At 32.7% G+C, this 17,986-nt stretch overlaps 1 protein-coding gene and 1 long non-coding RNA gene across 2 annotated transcripts in view; both read left to right on the plus strand.

Annotated features, from left to right (window-relative positions):
- The window catches only part of LOC136985215 (uncharacterized), a 118,576-nt gene that overhangs the window by 88,798 nt on the left and 11,792 nt on the right, over window positions 1-17,986 (plus strand). The window lies entirely within an intron of this gene.
- The window catches only part of LOC136985209 (ADP-ribosylation factor-like protein 5A), a 48,152-nt gene that overhangs the window by 19,307 nt on the left and 10,859 nt on the right, over window positions 1-17,986 (plus strand). Inside the window, exon 5 of the mRNA XM_067282442.1 lies at window positions 11,511-11,662. Within this exon, the coding sequence (XP_067138543.1) occupies window positions 11,511-11,662 (152 nt within the window). The remainder of the gene's footprint in view (window positions 1-11,510; window positions 11,663-17,986) is intronic.

Genomic DNA, 17,986 nt, shown 5'->3' on the forward strand with positions numbered 1-17,986 from the left:
TGCTGTTTGGGAGCACAATTTTGTGGATAATAATTATTGTACAAGCATATGAAAAAAACATTTCTGCAGTGTGCACATTGAATAAATGTAGCATTTTTACAATAAGATTTACATGTCACTGGAAAACAAACTTAATTAACACATAAAAACTCTTCTCTGTCATCAACTACAGTAGAGTATTGATTATCCGACCTCCGATCAACCATCACATCAGTTAACCGACCCCGTTCTAGTCGGCAAATTCAAATGTCTGCTAGTGATGTGACACTGCAATATTTGGCTAGGTCTTGACTACTTTAATGTTATTTTTGTTAAATTTTTGTGAGTTTTAGCTGGCAACATGGCTCGACCATGAAAGGGAGGCCGGTATTTATTTTGTGCAAAATAAAGAAATAATTTTTAACGATACAATAGCGACGATTATTATTTAAAAAAAAAAAAATTTTGTTAGGCTTAACATTTATGAAAATTCAACGTGAAGTAGGTTAATAGCGATATACTAATATACTATACTAATATCGTATTTTTTCATACTTTTCAGTTATCCGTTTTTTCAGTTATCTGACCAACCCCAGTCCCTAATTGAGTCGGATAATCAATGCTTTACTGTAATTTTAAGGAGAAACATACCATATCACATTTGAAAATAATGGAGATATTAATGTTTTCTCCAATCATCTTTGCAAATTCGAAAATTAATGTAGAATCCTTGGTTGCAATAAGATCTTGATTTTGAAGGATGCTTTCACAATACATCAAACAATATTTTGCAATACTATCATGAATTGATTCTTCTGCAGAACAAATTTCTTTACTTTTGATGTTAGCATGCAATATCAAAGCCATCTTTTCATTCTTTAGTGAACAAAGACACAATTATAGGCACATTTAGGTTAAATAATGACTTTGTTGTCAGAGTATGTATGTACTGTAAGTGAATACAATAGAGCGTCGAAAATCGGAATCAATTGGAGACTGGGGTTGTTCCGATTAGTCATTTGTTCCAATTACCGACTTTGTACGAAAAAATATATTAACCTGTCCGATGTTCAAACTTTTCTCCGTTGCGTGTCGCTTCGTGTTGAATTTTCGTCGATTTTAAGCCTAACGAAAATTTTTATAATAATAATCGAGGCTATCGTATCGTTAAAAATTATTTCTTCATTTTGTACAGGGGCAATCAGTTAATTGCAGGGGCAATCTAGGGTCCATTTGTACGTGCGTGGTGGCAGAAAAGACAAAGACGACAAGTATTTGACAAAAACCATTTATTTTAACATAAAATAAACATACACTATGTACAAAATAGTTTGCTTTAGGACAATCAGCTGTTCGGACGTCCTGGGCATTGATGTGGTTCTTTAATTGTCGATCGAAGGTGGTCCCAGGACAGTGATGTTGACAAGTCTGTAAGGCACGAGGAGACTTCGTCCATTGGCGTCGGAGAGACAGTCTAAGTCTGAAGTGGCATGAGTTATGCACAATAGACACAGATAATAGACACAATAGACGAGAAACTGTTTGTTTGTTTTTTTTTTATTTCGCGTTGACACATGGCGTTTTGGTTATTCGGAACATTAACTGAGTGCAAGGTGTCTTCGATTGTTGGGGATTATATCAATCTCTGTTCTTTCTTTCGTCCATTTTGATTGGTCGTTCTCCCTCAATTATGCTTCCCGAGTGGTTGGTCCCTCGTTACTAAATGTAACAAGACTCTTAACTGGAGCACAAGAAAAGTCAAAATCAAAGATGAATTTGATCTTCCACCGATCATAGGATGACTTCCTTCTGCAATTTATGGTTTCTGCCTTGCGGTTTGATATAAACAATGGGTGTCTGACTATAAACGACTTTTTCCTGTTTTTTAAACTAATAAATTTTTCTCTAGTTTTTTCGTGTCTTTCATGACTGTTCAGACCTGTCTGGAACCTCACATTTCCATAAAAATTTTAAACAAATACTGAAAATGACAAAAATAAACAATTTATGTATTTTAGTTCTAAAATACTATTTGTATTTTAGAACTAAAATAATACGATACTAATTGATATGATACAAACAATAATAGAAAAACTTGTTTAACTTGTAATAAACTAACTTTATTTGGCAATTTTTTTTTTCCCTGCAAAGTCATTAATTACTTTATTATAAAAGTTGCTGGTCATTGATTCCATCAACATATTTGAAAGCTCTTTTTCTATTGAAAGCGATGCTAGCGACGACAATCTTTCCTCCGACTGAGTGTTCCAGGCCAATGTATGAATTTGTTTTGTGGTTGAAAAACTGCATTCAACAGACCCACTGGTAGATAGTACTGTAAAAATTAATGATATTAAATCTTATAATTCTTTTAGTACATCTTTGTTCGGATTGTCATTAATTATAATACTTTTTACTTCTAAGAGTTACTTGTCAATATAATCCGGACACGAATATAAATATTGCAATTTACTACGTAATTTAGATAAATCAAAAAATTTCCCATAAAATTTACTTAATTTAAAGAATTAAATAAAACATGCTTGGAAAAATTGTTTTTCATAATATTAAAATTATTAACATCCAAAAGTGATAAAAATTCTAAAGATTTGTCTGAAAATCTGTCAATATAATTACAATATAATTAAAAGAAAATTATAATTAAATATAACTTTGCAAAGAAACGTACATAAAAATAACATTGAATATTCTTTACTTTTTAAATCTTAAAGCAATTCACTTAGTCAGATAGCTCCCTATCAGTGGCTAAGGGATAGAATTGTTGGAAGCATTATATGATATTTTGGTGTGTAGCTTCCACCAGCTAAATCAGGTGAGGTTGGTGCTCTGTAAAGCGCATGCGCCAACGCCTATAATCTGGCTGCTTTACACCATTCAGTTATTTTCATTGTGGAAGCTGACCCGGTTTCGACAATACAGCGCTTCCATTCCGCCACTGATATTTGAATATACAATAGTAATCTTATCATTTTTTTCACATGTAGTATAGAAATTTGTAATAAGATACATAATGCAGTTATAATAAAATATTAATTTTAATTAATTTAAAGTACGTTAAAATGTGAAAATAATCGCCCAATATGAATTTGCTAAATACAAGGGAAGCGGCGGTTCCACCACTTCCAATGACGGCATGCCACTTCTATATGGCATGTGGGTTCAAAAAGGTTTGCCATTCTTACCCTAGGCTATGCCCACCCAGGAGAACACCCTTCGGCCACCCCCGCTGTACCCTGCCCAAGGTATACTGGCGGTCTAGTCCTCTTTTCTTTCTGCCGCCCTATCTACGGCTTTGTTCTCCTCTTCCTTTGCTTAGATGCATGGGTGTATATGAGATCATTGTTGGTTTAGATCTTGTCTGATTTTCTTTCTCTTCCGTAGAATATTTTCCATGGCAGTTTTAACTTGCTGGAAGCACTGCTTTTCTAGGATCTTGCGAATGTCCATGTCTGACTTTAAAGACAGTTCTGTTAAGACGTTCAATCTTCTTTGTTCCTGGTCGTAAATTGGGCAATACAGCAGAACGTGCATTGCTGTATTCTCTTGTCCACATTCACACAATGGGCTGTTTTCCAGTGCGAATCCAAAGAGCTTTGCATTGAAATCCCCGTGGCCTGTTAGGAATTGTGTAGTGTAGAAGTTACTTCTCAGCCACTTCACCTGTTGCTGGCGTTTAATGTTGTGTAATAGTCGGTACGTATGTCGACTATTACACAACATTAAACGCCTTTAGTCATTGTTGACCACTCTTGCTGCCATTGTCCTCTTGAGTATTGTTCCACTTCTCGTTTTATGTTCTGTTTACTTTCGCTTGTTGGCGTTGCTTGAAAGTCTCGTTTGTTGATTTTGAACTTTTCGCCCTTCCTAATATAGTAGCGGGCGTGTGCTGTCCATACTTCATGTAAGATGGGTGGAGCGTTTGCCACCACCTGTAGCGCTGCCGCTGAACAGGTCTTGTATCCTTTAAGAGCCCTTAAAAGGGCTGTGCGCTGGACACTTAATAATTTTCTTTTACTATGAGCAGTTAGCTTGTCAGCCCATGCTGCAGCAGCGTACGTTATTAATGGGATGAACAGTCCCTTATAGATCGTTAGCATTGCTCAGTTACCTAGGCCCCAGTCTGCCTTGGTGATTCTTCCTAAACAGTTTAAGTAGTTTGACGCTTTACTGGTTATGTTTTTGATATGTTCCGTTACATTGAAACCTTTGCTTATTGTGAGTCCTAGGTACTTCACTGTTTCGAGCATTTTTATTGTTTTTCCGTAAAGTTTGATAGTAGGTGGCCGCTCGATACAAAGGCTACTCTTTAACATGACCATTACAGTCTTGTCAGTCAAGAACCAGAGCTTGTGGGCTGTTGCCCATTTCTCTTGCTCCATCATTAATTGCTGTCCGTCAAGTTCTATTTCTTTTCTGCTGTTTCCTTCGAGGACGATCATCTCGTCGTCTGCATATGCAATTGTTGGGAATCTCTGTTCTTGTAGGAGCCTTAGATTAGAGTCAAAGACTAGGTTCCACATGTCCAGGCCCAGTAGGGAGCCCTGTGGGCAGCCCTGATAGATTTGTTTTGTTACTTTTTGATTGTCATCTGCTATTGATCTTTTACCTACAAGACTTTTCGGTCTTGTAGGTAATCCTTTATCAGCCAATAGAGGTTTCCCGTGCACTTCAGAGTTATAAGTTTGTCAAGTATGTTTGGCCACCATGGATGGTCAAAAGCGCCGACTATGTCGAAGAAAACTCTGATTACGTACTTTTTCCTTGATTTTTCCACTAGTTCTTTTAGCCTTAAGATGGCATCCATCGTTGAGCGCCCTGGCCAGAAGCCATATTGGTTATTTTCCGTTTTTTCCTCTATGTCTGTTTTAATTCTCATCCAGATATGGCCTTCCAGAGCCTTTCCCAGTAGAGGGAGGAAATTGATCTGTAGGACTGTGGGTCACTCCTGTCACTTTTCCCAGGTTTGAGTATTGTTATTAACAGGCCCTCTTTCCATTCTGCTGGGAAAATCCCGTATTCCAGGCATGCATTATAGCCTCTGAGTAATTCGGGCACAATGAGCTCATAGGCCTCATCTAGAATGTGCTTTGTGATGCCATCCATACCAGGGGCCCTGCCCCTTTGCATTCTGTTTATTACACAACGTAGCTCAGACTCCCTAAATGGGGTACTGGTTATTGCATCTCTGTAGACGCTTGTTCGCCTTCGTATCTCTTCTTGATCTGGCGTGTCCTCCTCCGGGTTGTCCGATTTGAACAGTGCTTGGAGGATATTGGAGGTGGCTTGCCTCCAGTTTGTTGCCTCAGACGATCCAAGTCTTATTGGGCCGAGTGTCTGGACACATTTCACTTTCCCCGTTTGGAGCTTATATGCCAGCCCCCATGGGTTCATCTGGCTCGTGTCCATGATATATTGTCTCCAGCTCTTTTGCTTGGCGTCTCTGACAGCCATGCGAAATTCTCGGTTGAGTCGATAGTATTCCGTTCTCAGTCTTCCCTGCCTCTCTGGGTCTGTTTCTCTTTGGTAAGTGTGGCGGGCCTTATATGTTTTGCACTTTTGTTTTTCAAGATTGCTATTCCACCGCTTTTGATGTTGCTTCCGTTCTTGACGTTGTGGTATTGCAACTAGGGATTGCAATTGCTGGATCCCTCATCCAGCAATCCAGCTGGATCCAGTGCATTCTTCGGCCTGCTGGATCCAGCACTTGGTGCTGGATCCAGCGCTGCGGATCCGCAAATACTCAATTAACTTTCTAAATAATTGTGAAAAAGTCTACGTTGTCGCGTTGCCGCTTTGCTAACTACTAGACTGCTACTAATTACTTACTCGCTACTTTACTAACACTAATAATTAAATTACTCATAAATAAACTATACCTTAATCAATCCAGCAAAATTTAATAAAATAATAACGTATTCAATCGCTTTTAACTATCTTCCTCAGTTACAAAAAAATACATTAACTATAGAACATAAAATGTGTTTGGAATAAATATAAAAAGAATAGTGCTTAATTACATCCCATTTTTTTTTAAACAAGATACATAGATGTACTGCCAGGTCTGATAATTTTCGTATTGTATACCGACGTAATCCCACTGTTTTCAAACTTTTAAGAAACGATAAAAAGAAAGAGGATCGAAATTCAACAACGGGTATATATTCGGTGCCTTTACACAACCAACGTTTCAATTCCAAGCTTGTTTATGTGGGTGCAACGATGCGCAGTTTAAAACAAAGGCTCAAGAGCACAAATATACAATCAGTAAGAACCTTGACAACACTGCGCTGGCATCATACACCAGACAGAAGGATATTAACGTCCAGTGGGATCAAGCGGCAATTATAAAAACGATGACGAATAGGCAAATGGTCAAACATCTTGAGAGATTGGAAATCTGCAAGGCGCACATGACAACTGGTTATATAAACCATAGAGATGCGGACTCATTGTCTACCACGTGGAGATCCTTTTACATTAATTAATGTTATTAACGGACAATGCTGGTTTCGTTGGATCTTATATACAGGGTGTTTTTTTTTTTTTAAACTGACTGTACTCAGAAACATCTGTAGAGCAATTTAACAGCCGGACTGTCGCCAAATTTGGGAGAGTGACTAAGGACGACATGAGAAAGAGATTTCGCAAAGAAAAAAGTAGTACCCAAATTTTCTGGTAGGGGTGGATTTGGCGCTGTTGTAGCGAAACAGCTAAGAATCTGCATAAAATCCAGCTGCAATTAACAAACACACGAATGAATAATCAGACAGAGGTTTCAGTGTAATAACGAAAGTTTAATTAATCAGCAAATAACCTTCTCTCTTCTTCAACGTGATCACCGTCCTGCTGGACAACTCATTGCATCCTGAACACCGTGTTCTCTATGGCCGAACGTAACATGTCCGCAGGAATGTTCATCACAGTTCGAGAAATGTTGTCCTTCAAAGTCATCAAGTTTGGGACACTACTAATATAGACCTTGGACTTTAAGTAACCCCACAGGAAAAAGTAACATGGGGTTAGATCCGGGGAGCGAGGCGGCCATGCAAGTGGAAAAAAGCGACTGATGACCCTTTCTTTAGTGAAGTGCTGGTAGCTTTTTCGCTACAACAGCGCCAAATCTTCCTCTATCGGCGAATTTAGGTACTACTTTGCGGAATCTCTTTTCCATGTCGTCCTTAGTCACTCTCCCAAATTTGGCGACAGTCCGGCTGCTAGATTGCTCTACAGATGTTTCTGAGTACCGTCAGTTAAAAAAAACACCCTGTATATATTTTTTCCGCTATTTATTTTGTTTATTTATCTATATTTTGTCCGTTTGGGCGTTTTCCGTTAATTTTCATATTTATTCCGAACACATTTTATGTTCTATATTTAATGTTCTATTTTTTTTTGTAACCGAGGAAGACCGTTAAAAACGATTGAAAAGGTTATTATTTTATTAAATTTTGCTGGATTAATAAAGGTGTAGTTTATTTAACTTATTCTACTTCCAGTACATAGTTTTACGTACCTATAAATAACTACAGACTAATATGTAGAGTCTTTATATATGAAAACTGGTAAGACTGATAGCCACTTAGCCACTGATTATCCGTCCTTACATTATTATAATATATTAATATAAATTAATCAGTAGAATTACCTTTGCTATTATTTAACTTAAAGATTACATAATTATAATCTAACTAAACATTTAAAGTTAATTATCTCTGTCTCGAATGTTAAACCAAACCAAAGTTAATTTTACTACCTAAATGTGTAAGAAGTTTTACTGATTTATAGTGACCAGTCTAAATAATAAAAGCTTTTAAAGTATTTTTTTAAAATGTTTTATTTCATTAAAAAAACATAAATTGCAGGATAGATAGATAGATAACACTTTATTGCACCAAAAATACATCCAGGCTGGATCCGCGTTGGATCCAGCTGGAATGATTTCAATCCAGCAAAAATCCAGCTGGATTCAAAACACTGCTGGATTGCAATCCCTAATTGCAACCTTAGTTGCTTTCAAAATAGCTTTTTGCACACCATAACGCTGCCTTATTACGTCCATCCCAATGGCAACTACACTCAAACCTGATTTTGTGCAGTCTATTTTTGTACGATTTTTTATTTGTGCGATTTGTTTTGTGTGATTTTTTGTGTGCAGTATATGAATTTCAATCAAATTGGTATACTGCACAAAAATAATTGCACAAAACACATTGCACGTATAAAAAATCGCACAAAAAAAGACCGCACAAAAACAGGTTTGAGTGTACTCGTCGTTTTTGGATTTCTGTGGTTAAGATTGCTTTAAACAGCCTCCAGCCTAGGCTATGCCCAGTGGCTCCTACATAGTTTAACTTTTTGTTAAAGCAGAGATCTAATGGAATAGTATATACTCCAAAGACATTGGAATAATTGGCCGTCATCTTGTTATTTTATAGAATTCTAAAGATTTTAGGATTGAAAAAATATGGAAGATAACAATGATCTTGGGATTACTTTTATACACAAGGTTTACGTTATGTTTAGTATCTCTTTGTATATTTTTCTTAACACTTGAAAATGGTTTAACATGACTCTTCCCATATACTTGGTTTGTGAATGGACAGTCCTTGTTGTTTCATAAATAGAAATTAAGTGTCATATAACTGTGACCAGAAAGCCATCATGCTTGGTAATTTTCTTGACATACTTGAGCTCACTTATGGTGTCTGTGATGCTTGTGCTGCAATGAGTGAACATTCTTCATAATAATAATCTGAACACTGAGAATTTGGTGTACAGTGAGTCAACTGAGTTGTACAAGATGAAAACCAGTTAGTATGTATGTTTACAGTAATGTTGCTGTAAATGATGAATACAAATGATAATTAATACTTTATAAAGAATATTTTACTCATGTTTTAAAAATATTCATTACATTGTATGAACAATCATCAATAAGTTGTTTTTTTAAATATATTTGTAGTTGAAAAGGCAAGTAAATTAAATATATTATTTATTTATTTTTAAAATTAGTTTTATTCAACTCTTCTAATGACTAAATAGAAAATTTAATTTAAAAGATGCAAATTAAATGTTAGTTTGTGAGCTTTTAAGTTTTAGAATTAAAAATTGCAAAATCTGTTTAGCATTTTTAAGGAATAATTTATCACTGTTTTATTTCTTTTATATCTTTTATAACTAGCAGTAAATTTATTTCAACTTAACTTCAAGGTTAATAATTATCAAATTAAAGAAATTTTGCACTGGTTTTTTTATTGTTTAAAAGATATGATTGTGATAAATAAAATTTTTTTTTCTTTAAAATTATGAATGAAAAAATAACATCTTAATATTTTTGCATAAAATTTTATTTGCTTTGATGAGAATATTTAAGATTTTATTTATAAATTTAATTTTTAAAGTTTAAATAAAAATTATTAATAATTCAAGTGAAAATATTTATTATTTAGAAAGTTTTAAATTGAACATTCTTTTAAAAATAATAATATACTAAAATTATTACATAACAATCATATAAGATATTTTATATTACAATCTCAGTTGGATTAAGGAGATTTCAAGCAAAACTTATGATCCAGACCCTCAAAAGAAGAGTCAATAATTATATTATATTTATTTGAAAAAAATGGCAGTTACACTTGCACTTAATAATACAGTAAAACCTTGATTTAATAGACTAATATTTGTGAGGGGTATGTGTTAAAGCCAAAAGTCCATTATATAATAAGGTAGGTTTTCTAAATGCTTGTGTTAAAAAATTGACAAATTAGTTAGTTTATCTGTTTTTACTTATGTAGATACATTTATGTGATTAAAATTAAATATGTATGAGAAGTTTAATTTTACAGAAAAGTTTTCTATGTGTATTATTGCTTATGTATTCACCATCATAGTTCTGGGACTGTAGTAAACAAGTATACAGCTAAATAAACAAACATTTTTTGGAAAATACACTTTATTTGTTTAGTTAAATACAATTAATGTTCTTAAAAGAAAACCCTCAAATTTAAATTTGGCAAGAACACAGAATTTTCTATTTATTTGTTTTTGGATGATGATATATTGATACACAGCCATGTGGCATAAAGTTAAGAGTGGGTGACTTTTTGAATTTGAAAAAAATAACATGTTTATTTAATTACATATAAGAAGCATTTTAAAATTAAACAGGTGTTAACTTTTACATGACATTGACTGGAAATTTTGTCCATTAAATCCAAAGTCCATTAGATCGAGGTTTCACTGTAATATCAAATAAAAATGTAATAGTTAAATTTATTACAAATGCTGACAGTTTTACTCATTAAAAACAAACTAGTATTCTATTAATAAAATATAATATCTTCAATAGTTACTTTCTTTACAAAATTGAAAATTCATGCATGTACACACAGAATTGAAAATTCAGTTTTTAATTTATGTATCAGATGATCATACTTAAAATAATCATTTAAATGATACTCTTCTATATATAGATTTGAAAGTATTCAGGATTTTGTGAATGTTTTATCTTTTAATGTTTTGTGATAAAGACATGAAAAAATTATTTTGAAGATTTTGAGGTTGTTTTGACTTCAAATAATTTAATTTTTAGTTATTATTATTAAGTTGAAACTATTACTAAATAGTAACTGATATATCAATGCTCATAACTAAATAGCAATTAAAACTAAAAAGATAATAAATAACATACCACTGTAATTAATCTTACAAATGTTTTATCACTTTTTTGAAAACATAGTTGTTTGTTTGAATGCTGTTACTTATCCCAGCTATAGGAACATACAGAATTTCATTTACAGATGAGGCTAGCCTTATTGCTATCAAATGCTGCTTACTGTACCAGTTTTCTCATTGGCTATGCATTTAAAGTCTGCTTGAGAGTTGCAAGGCTATTAAAGTTTAGCTTTGAGTTTACATGCATGTCTTATATTGGTCAAAAAACTATTAAAACTGTGATTTGTGAGTTTTCTCAGTCTATTTGATATGCTCAATGAAAATTTTCAATTTTGCAATAATATTTATAAATATTTAGGAAGAATGGGTCAAAAGCCTTAGATACTTTACTAGTGATAATATCTAAATTTGGAAATGTTATTACCATTGTTATTACCAAATAAATGAATGCAGTGATCCTGGTAATGTATTACTTTTCCAGAATCATTGCATTCATTGTCTGTGTTTACTTTTAATGCAAATGCTATATTATTTTTACTCTGTAATTCTTGAATGTTGATATTAGTTGCTTACATCTCTTAAAGCATTTCAGATTCAAATGATTGATATTCATCATTCACTTACTTCATACTTGAAATTTAAATGTTTTTTATGTGATCTGTACATATAATTTACAGGCCTATGAAATTCAGCCCTATGCTGAATGCTCTGCTAGCACCTAAGACCAATTTTGATTACAATAATAACACTCTATAATAATAATAATATGGAATTAATTTGAATTTTGTTATATACTTGTAGAAAAGATTGTTTTGAGATGAATTTTTTTTTAGGATCTCAGAAAAGCAGCAGTACTTATTTATGCTAATAAGCAAGATGTTAAGGGGTGCATGACTCCAGCAGAAATAACGAAACAGCTTAATTTAACTTCCATAAAAAAACATCGTTGGAGGATACAACCATGCTGTGCTTTGACAGGTGAAGGGTAAGAAAAAAATTAATATTTTTAATTTTTTTACATTTTAACATAAACTTATCTTTTAAGTTATTTTTGACTCAATTTTTAAATGCTCATTTTAAGTTTTATTGAATCAAAACATAATTTTTAAAGTTCTTAAAAGTCCATATGTGAGAGTAACTCTTTGTATTTGATTTTCTATTACAACTGTAAATATTTATTTATACAGTGGAACATCACTTAATGAGCACCTCGCACAACGAGTATTTCGTATAACGAGCAAAACAAATTGTAAAAATTTGCCTCACTTAACAAGCAATGTTTTGCATAACAAGTGATGAGGAGAGGGGAAGTCCCGAATTGTGTGCATGCGGCATGCTCCATCAGTCTGTGTTTAGCACTTGTTCCGCTAGCATCTTTGTGTTGCTTGTGATCACATATTTTTCCAAACTTGTGTTCACACATATTACTTATAAACATCAACAACCATAGCCCGTTATATAATAAACACGCCAAACGATATGCCAAATTCTTGGGTTATTAAATTTAATGATCGATTCCAAATTAAATTTTAGAAATGTGTGAATTAAAAATTAACTATTTATAATTATTAAATTTAATACGAGATGGAAACATGTATTAACCTGCAAAGAGAGAGGATGAAATACAAATATTTTTTTTATTCTTCTACTTCATTACCGTATGCATAATACTGTTTTCTTAAGCTAGATTTTTGTTTTCTTCCATGAACTAAAAGATATGAAATAAACTTTGATAATTTAAGTAGATCTGTCTTTAGTTAACTTTTTAAATGTGAAATCGGTCAAAATTGGCTTAATTTATTCGAGACAAAATCACCCAAGGGAAGGTTGCCTAAAGGTAATGAATGAAGTGACATGTTTTTCTTTAGTACTGATTCTTTTTTTGGCAGCAGGTGAGCAAATAATATGGCATGCTGAAATGCAATACTGTACAAAGAAATAAAACACGAGTAAACAGGATGTGTGACTTGATTAACATTTTCATGAAAATGGGAGCACATAGGCAATCACACTGGGAGGTGTGCCAGATAATTGAGAGGCTTGATTGTTGAAGGCCAAATTAGTAAGTCTCTATCTGTATAAGTCTAAGTTCTACTGTAATAATAATATGGTTAATTAACAGTAACATTTTTATTCACAAGTTGGGTTAGGTAGGTTACCTGTAGCCTAGTAAAGACTGTTTAAGGAATTTATTAGCCTAGTAAAAACTGTTTAAGGAATTCATTAGCCTATGGGAGATAAACCTCATATAAGATGCAAGATGATTCCTCTCCCACAAAATACAGCAATTAGAAATGCTAATGTATAAGATAAAAAAATCCCATTCTGCCATACTGAGAAAAATGACTGTAACTACATCCTTACAAATTTGTAGATAAATGTGAATTATTGTTTGTATTTGCACTGTACTAATGCTATTTATCCTGCAAAACCTGACCTTAAATTTTATCTTCAAATGAAGCAAGCATAATGTAATGGAGTATAATGTTTTTTGAATGGTATTTGCTAGGCACATTAATTTGTAGGTAATGTTCTTGCTAAGCATGTTTTAGGTTCTAAAGAAATAATCCAACACAAAAAACTGTAACTCCATTTCAATAGAAAACCAAGTGTAAATGTAGGTCCAGGAGAAAATTTAGTAAGAAGCACTTAACAAAAGAAAAAGGGGGATCTGGAGTGTTAATCCCTAACAGGAAGTTACAGATGTGTAGTCCTGAGAAAGGGTTCTGAACATAAGAAAGTTAGTTTTCGTTATAATATTGATCAATTTTTGTCAATTATGAGATTGTTTTATGATAAGGAATTGAATTATAAAGTAAAATATGATAAAATTGTAAGAAGAGAATTATCAATAAAATACTTATGAAGGATGGATTAAATTATCAACAACCGTGAGGCATATAATAGTGGAGGGCTTATCAAACCAATGATGGGCACAAATACTCAGGGATCAAGTGAAAACAATTTAATAAACACAAAAATTACTACATAAGTATGGAAACAAAAACCCAAAATGCATTTCGGACTATTTTCTCTATAGGAAATAGTCCCTCAACAGTTTGGTATGAACTAAGGGTAAAGCTATATTAAAAATTATACAAGGTAATGATCAACTTAAAAATATGCCTAAAGCTATACAATATAAAGATGAAAATGCCGTTATAACTGTATGAGCAGTAAGCATATCAGTGTAAACAGGTGTAATAAATCTTCATAATGTAGCATGATGGTTGTGACGTACAGGGTGCTGATACGAAACAGTTATAAGTTAGACAATTATGGTGCACAAGTGGTGACAACATATGATACAATTACAAGATTTAATTTAAACTTAATTAATTATATATTATACCAAGGGCTAGAAGCAACCTTTGTAATAATTTCACTTATGAAGGAATTATGTATGTATTTGGTTCCAACACTTTTACTTCCTGAAGTTCAGTTTGTGCTCCTTTTTTTCCTTTTTATTGAATTTTAAGTTTATTTTCTATCCAAGAAGTCATCCATGTTTATAACCAGCAACCCCCTCCAAAATGAATAGTGTGATTCTAGCATTAGGAGTACAGATTTATGATAATGGCTTCCATCTTTCCCTTACAGATTCTGGGAGCTTCTTCCTAGTCTTTGCTTTTGGCACTACATCTTGTATTGATTTTGCTGTCAGGAAGTTTAGTTCCTTTTCAGCAGTTTTATAAGAGAATTTTATTGTCATATTACACTATTTCACAAACCATCTACTATATAAGATTTTCAAACATACTTATTCAAGATCTTCAATTCTTTCTTGGTATGTCAGGCCAACTTCCAAAGTTGCCTATCTCTGACAGTGTCTTTATAGTTGGAAAAAGTGCAAACCTTTCCCTTCTTGTGACTAAGTTCTAACACTTGGTGATGAAGGTTAATTATCTTTGGACATAAATTTATATTCTGGCTTGAAGAATCTCGACTTGATAACATCTGAAAATATTTCCACCAAGTTCATGACATACACCAGAAAAGTGAAAAGTTTCCAAGTTTTATTCTACTGATTGCAGTTAACAAGCCACAGTAAAATGTGCTGTACAATACATCATGAAACAGCAGAAAGCTGTGTGGAAAGAGCTGATATCTTCTTTTTCTTTTCCTTTCAGACATAGCTTCAGCCATAGGATAGCCAGGAGTTTTTAATGGATCTTCTTACCAATCAGAATAAAACTTTCATTAAAAAGAAAGCCTTCAAGGGTAAGGCTTTTCCTCCTAGCACTTGTAGATGTGGACTTATAGATCTCATGATTGCTATTTTGGTTGACTGATATACTTTACTGATCTGTTTAAAATGACGAGTTTGAAACAGGAAAGATATGCCCACTGACATATTATTTACCATATACTACAATTGTGCTCCATGTCATAGTAAAAACATTTTTGAAGGGTTTACCATAGCACGTACAGAACACTCTTAAGCTTTGAGAACTGCACATAGGAATTTAATGATACCCAGCATTTATTTAGCAGTTTAAACTAGCTGGAATCTGTTGTAGACATGGTGTCTATTGGAGAATTTACAGTATGTGCTTTAGTTATTATCTAATAATTTCGTATAAATTTGAATAAAATAATATTTTATACATAAGTATTTTGTAGATTAGTAATTTGAATTATTCTTTACTTTTAACTATTGATATAGATTGTAATTTTTGGGTCAAACAATTATTAATTAGAATTATCATTATAAGATTTGTTTATTTAGTATTCTATAATGTTTATTTTTTAAATTTAATATCAAGTGTCATCTGAAGAATATAATTTTATTTTACCAAATTATAAAAATAAACATTAATTTATCTTACTAATAGAATTCAATTTTCTTTTCCTGTTAATCAAATACAGTGATACCTCAGTTTTTGTTGATAATCTGTTTGAAAACAATTGGCAAAAACTGAGGCAATTATTTCCATATGAATCAATGTAAATCCAATTAATTCATTCTAGACACTCCAAAATACATACCAAAAACACATTTTATAGAGAATTAATATAGCATTAAATACTAAAAGCAATAAGAAATTAATATAAGAGACTAATCTAAAGGAAAGCAATGGAATTGTTTGGCTAGATGTGCGGGGTAATGTCTTGTCTTGTAGAAGCTTAGTTGGACATGAGCTTCTAGCCTATATCGCCCCGTGGTAAAGTGTGATGTAATTGTCATGTAGTAGTAGTTGTGTGCATTTATTATGGTCGTATTGAGAGGAATAATGCCTTCCAGGAGGTCCATTTAAGGGGTAATTGGCCCCTATTCAGGTGTTACAGACATGGAGAAACCCAGAAAACTTCACGTGGCCAGCCCATCCTGGCGAAGCATGAACCCACGACCGAGCTCCCAGTGTTCAGGGAACGGAACTGTTGGCCAATGATGGACAGTTGCTGGGTAATGTTCATACAACGAGAAATAACGCCACACTGAGCCAGAAAATGTGTGGGTTGCCCTTTGTTTTCATGAAATTAGCAGTGAGGTCACTTGGGCACGCCAACGAAATCCGTGGCAATCGACGAAAACTGAGACAAATTTTTTGCAAAAGAAATCAATGAAAACTGAAACCGACGATAACTGAAAGAAGTCAACGAAAACTGAGGTATTACTGTATCTCAAACAGACAGTTTTGTAAATAACCAATATTGTATTTTTAAAAGTTGATTTTATTATTATAAAAGAAGAATTAAACTCTGGGATGCTATAGCTAATAATTTGTTTTTGTGTGTAATTATTAGATTTGATCATGTATTTAGCAAAGAATGGAATTCATTAAATTGAAAGTATAAAGGAATGTATAATTTTTTTTCAAGAAAGAATAAATTTTATTTTATGTTCATTTTTTACATTCTTATGAAAGAAGTTAATATTTACTATACATTGCTTAATGTAGCATATCACATTTTAATTATAGTTTATAGGCAAGTACTATGTCATAAATTATAAACATAAGAATTTTTCCCCTGGAATTAAATGTAAGACTATGGTAAGCTAGGCCATGCGTAAATACTAAATTAAATAATGATAAATTAATTTCTGTAGGAAAATCATAAGAATTTCGTTGCTTCATTTTTGTTTATGGTATTCTTATTATAGGATATTATCTTGGGTCTCAAGTCCCCTAATAGTCAAATCTATTGATAGAAAGAAGTGATCAGTGCTGAAATATCATATATCTAAAGTTACACACACACATTCATATTATAAATATAAACATCTAGTTCACATTATTCTCACCAGATGGTGCTAGCACCAAAGTATTGCACACCGTATAATGGCTCTTATATTATTACTTTTTTCATTTATTACATTAGAAGAATATTTATGTATATCATAGATTGCCAGTGTTAGTTTGATTATCTTAAATTTAAATTGAAATTATATAAATTTGTGAAATTCATATGCAATTTATGGGGCTAGACTCCCCAGGAAGAATGTGTCTTTTTATATTAATAAGGAAGAGCTAAAGGTGGTGAATGAAATCAAGTTCTTGGGGGTTATTTTAACTCCTACTCTATCCTTTGATAAACAAGTTAATACACCCATGATTAAAGCGAACAAGCTAATTAACAATGCAGTGAAGTTTTCAATGATCAAGCTAAAAAATATTCGAGTTCAGTTTAAGTTGTTCAATTCTATTATTGTAAACGCAGTGAGTTATGCCTCTCCAATTTGGTATCTCTGTAAATATCAGAAACTGGAAGTAATTCAGAATAGATTTATATGTAAAATATTTTCATTAGAGTTTAATGTAGTACCTGGTAGTGCACTTAGGTTGGAGCTGAGTAGATTTAAATTAAGTACAATGTTTATAAAAAGATGTATTAAATTCCTTGTGAAATTGAGGGATAGGGGGCAGCCTTTGACCATCCTACTGAAACAATTATATCATAAATCACTGTTGAATGGACTGAATAGAAACTGGGTGAGTCAATTGGCTAAAGTGTTTAATAGTTATGGGTTTTCCATATGGCCGTTTTTGGATACGCCGGAGATAAGTGAAGAATTAAGCACTCAATTAATCTGGAATGTTTTGGAAAGTTTGTTATCATGATATTGAAGATATTCATATACATAAATTGCCAGATTGGTACAGCATGATACTGGAATATCCTTACATTAATAACTATATATTGACAAACTTACAATTTAACATTAAAAAATTCTTTATTCAACTTAGACTGAACAAAGATGTTATATTGATTAATAATAAATTTTATGTGTATTCTAATAATGCTTGCTTGAGATGTAGTGATAATTTTTCAAAATTTCACTTGATTTGTAGTTGTGAAAGGGCTA

Source organism: Centruroides vittatus, unplaced genomic scaffold (genome assembly GCF_030686945.1).
Source record: "Centruroides vittatus isolate TY-2023 unplaced genomic scaffold, ASM3068694v2 contig_955, whole genome shotgun sequence".
Lineage (NCBI taxonomy): Eukaryota > Metazoa > Arthropoda > Arachnida > Scorpiones > Buthidae > Centruroides > Centruroides vittatus.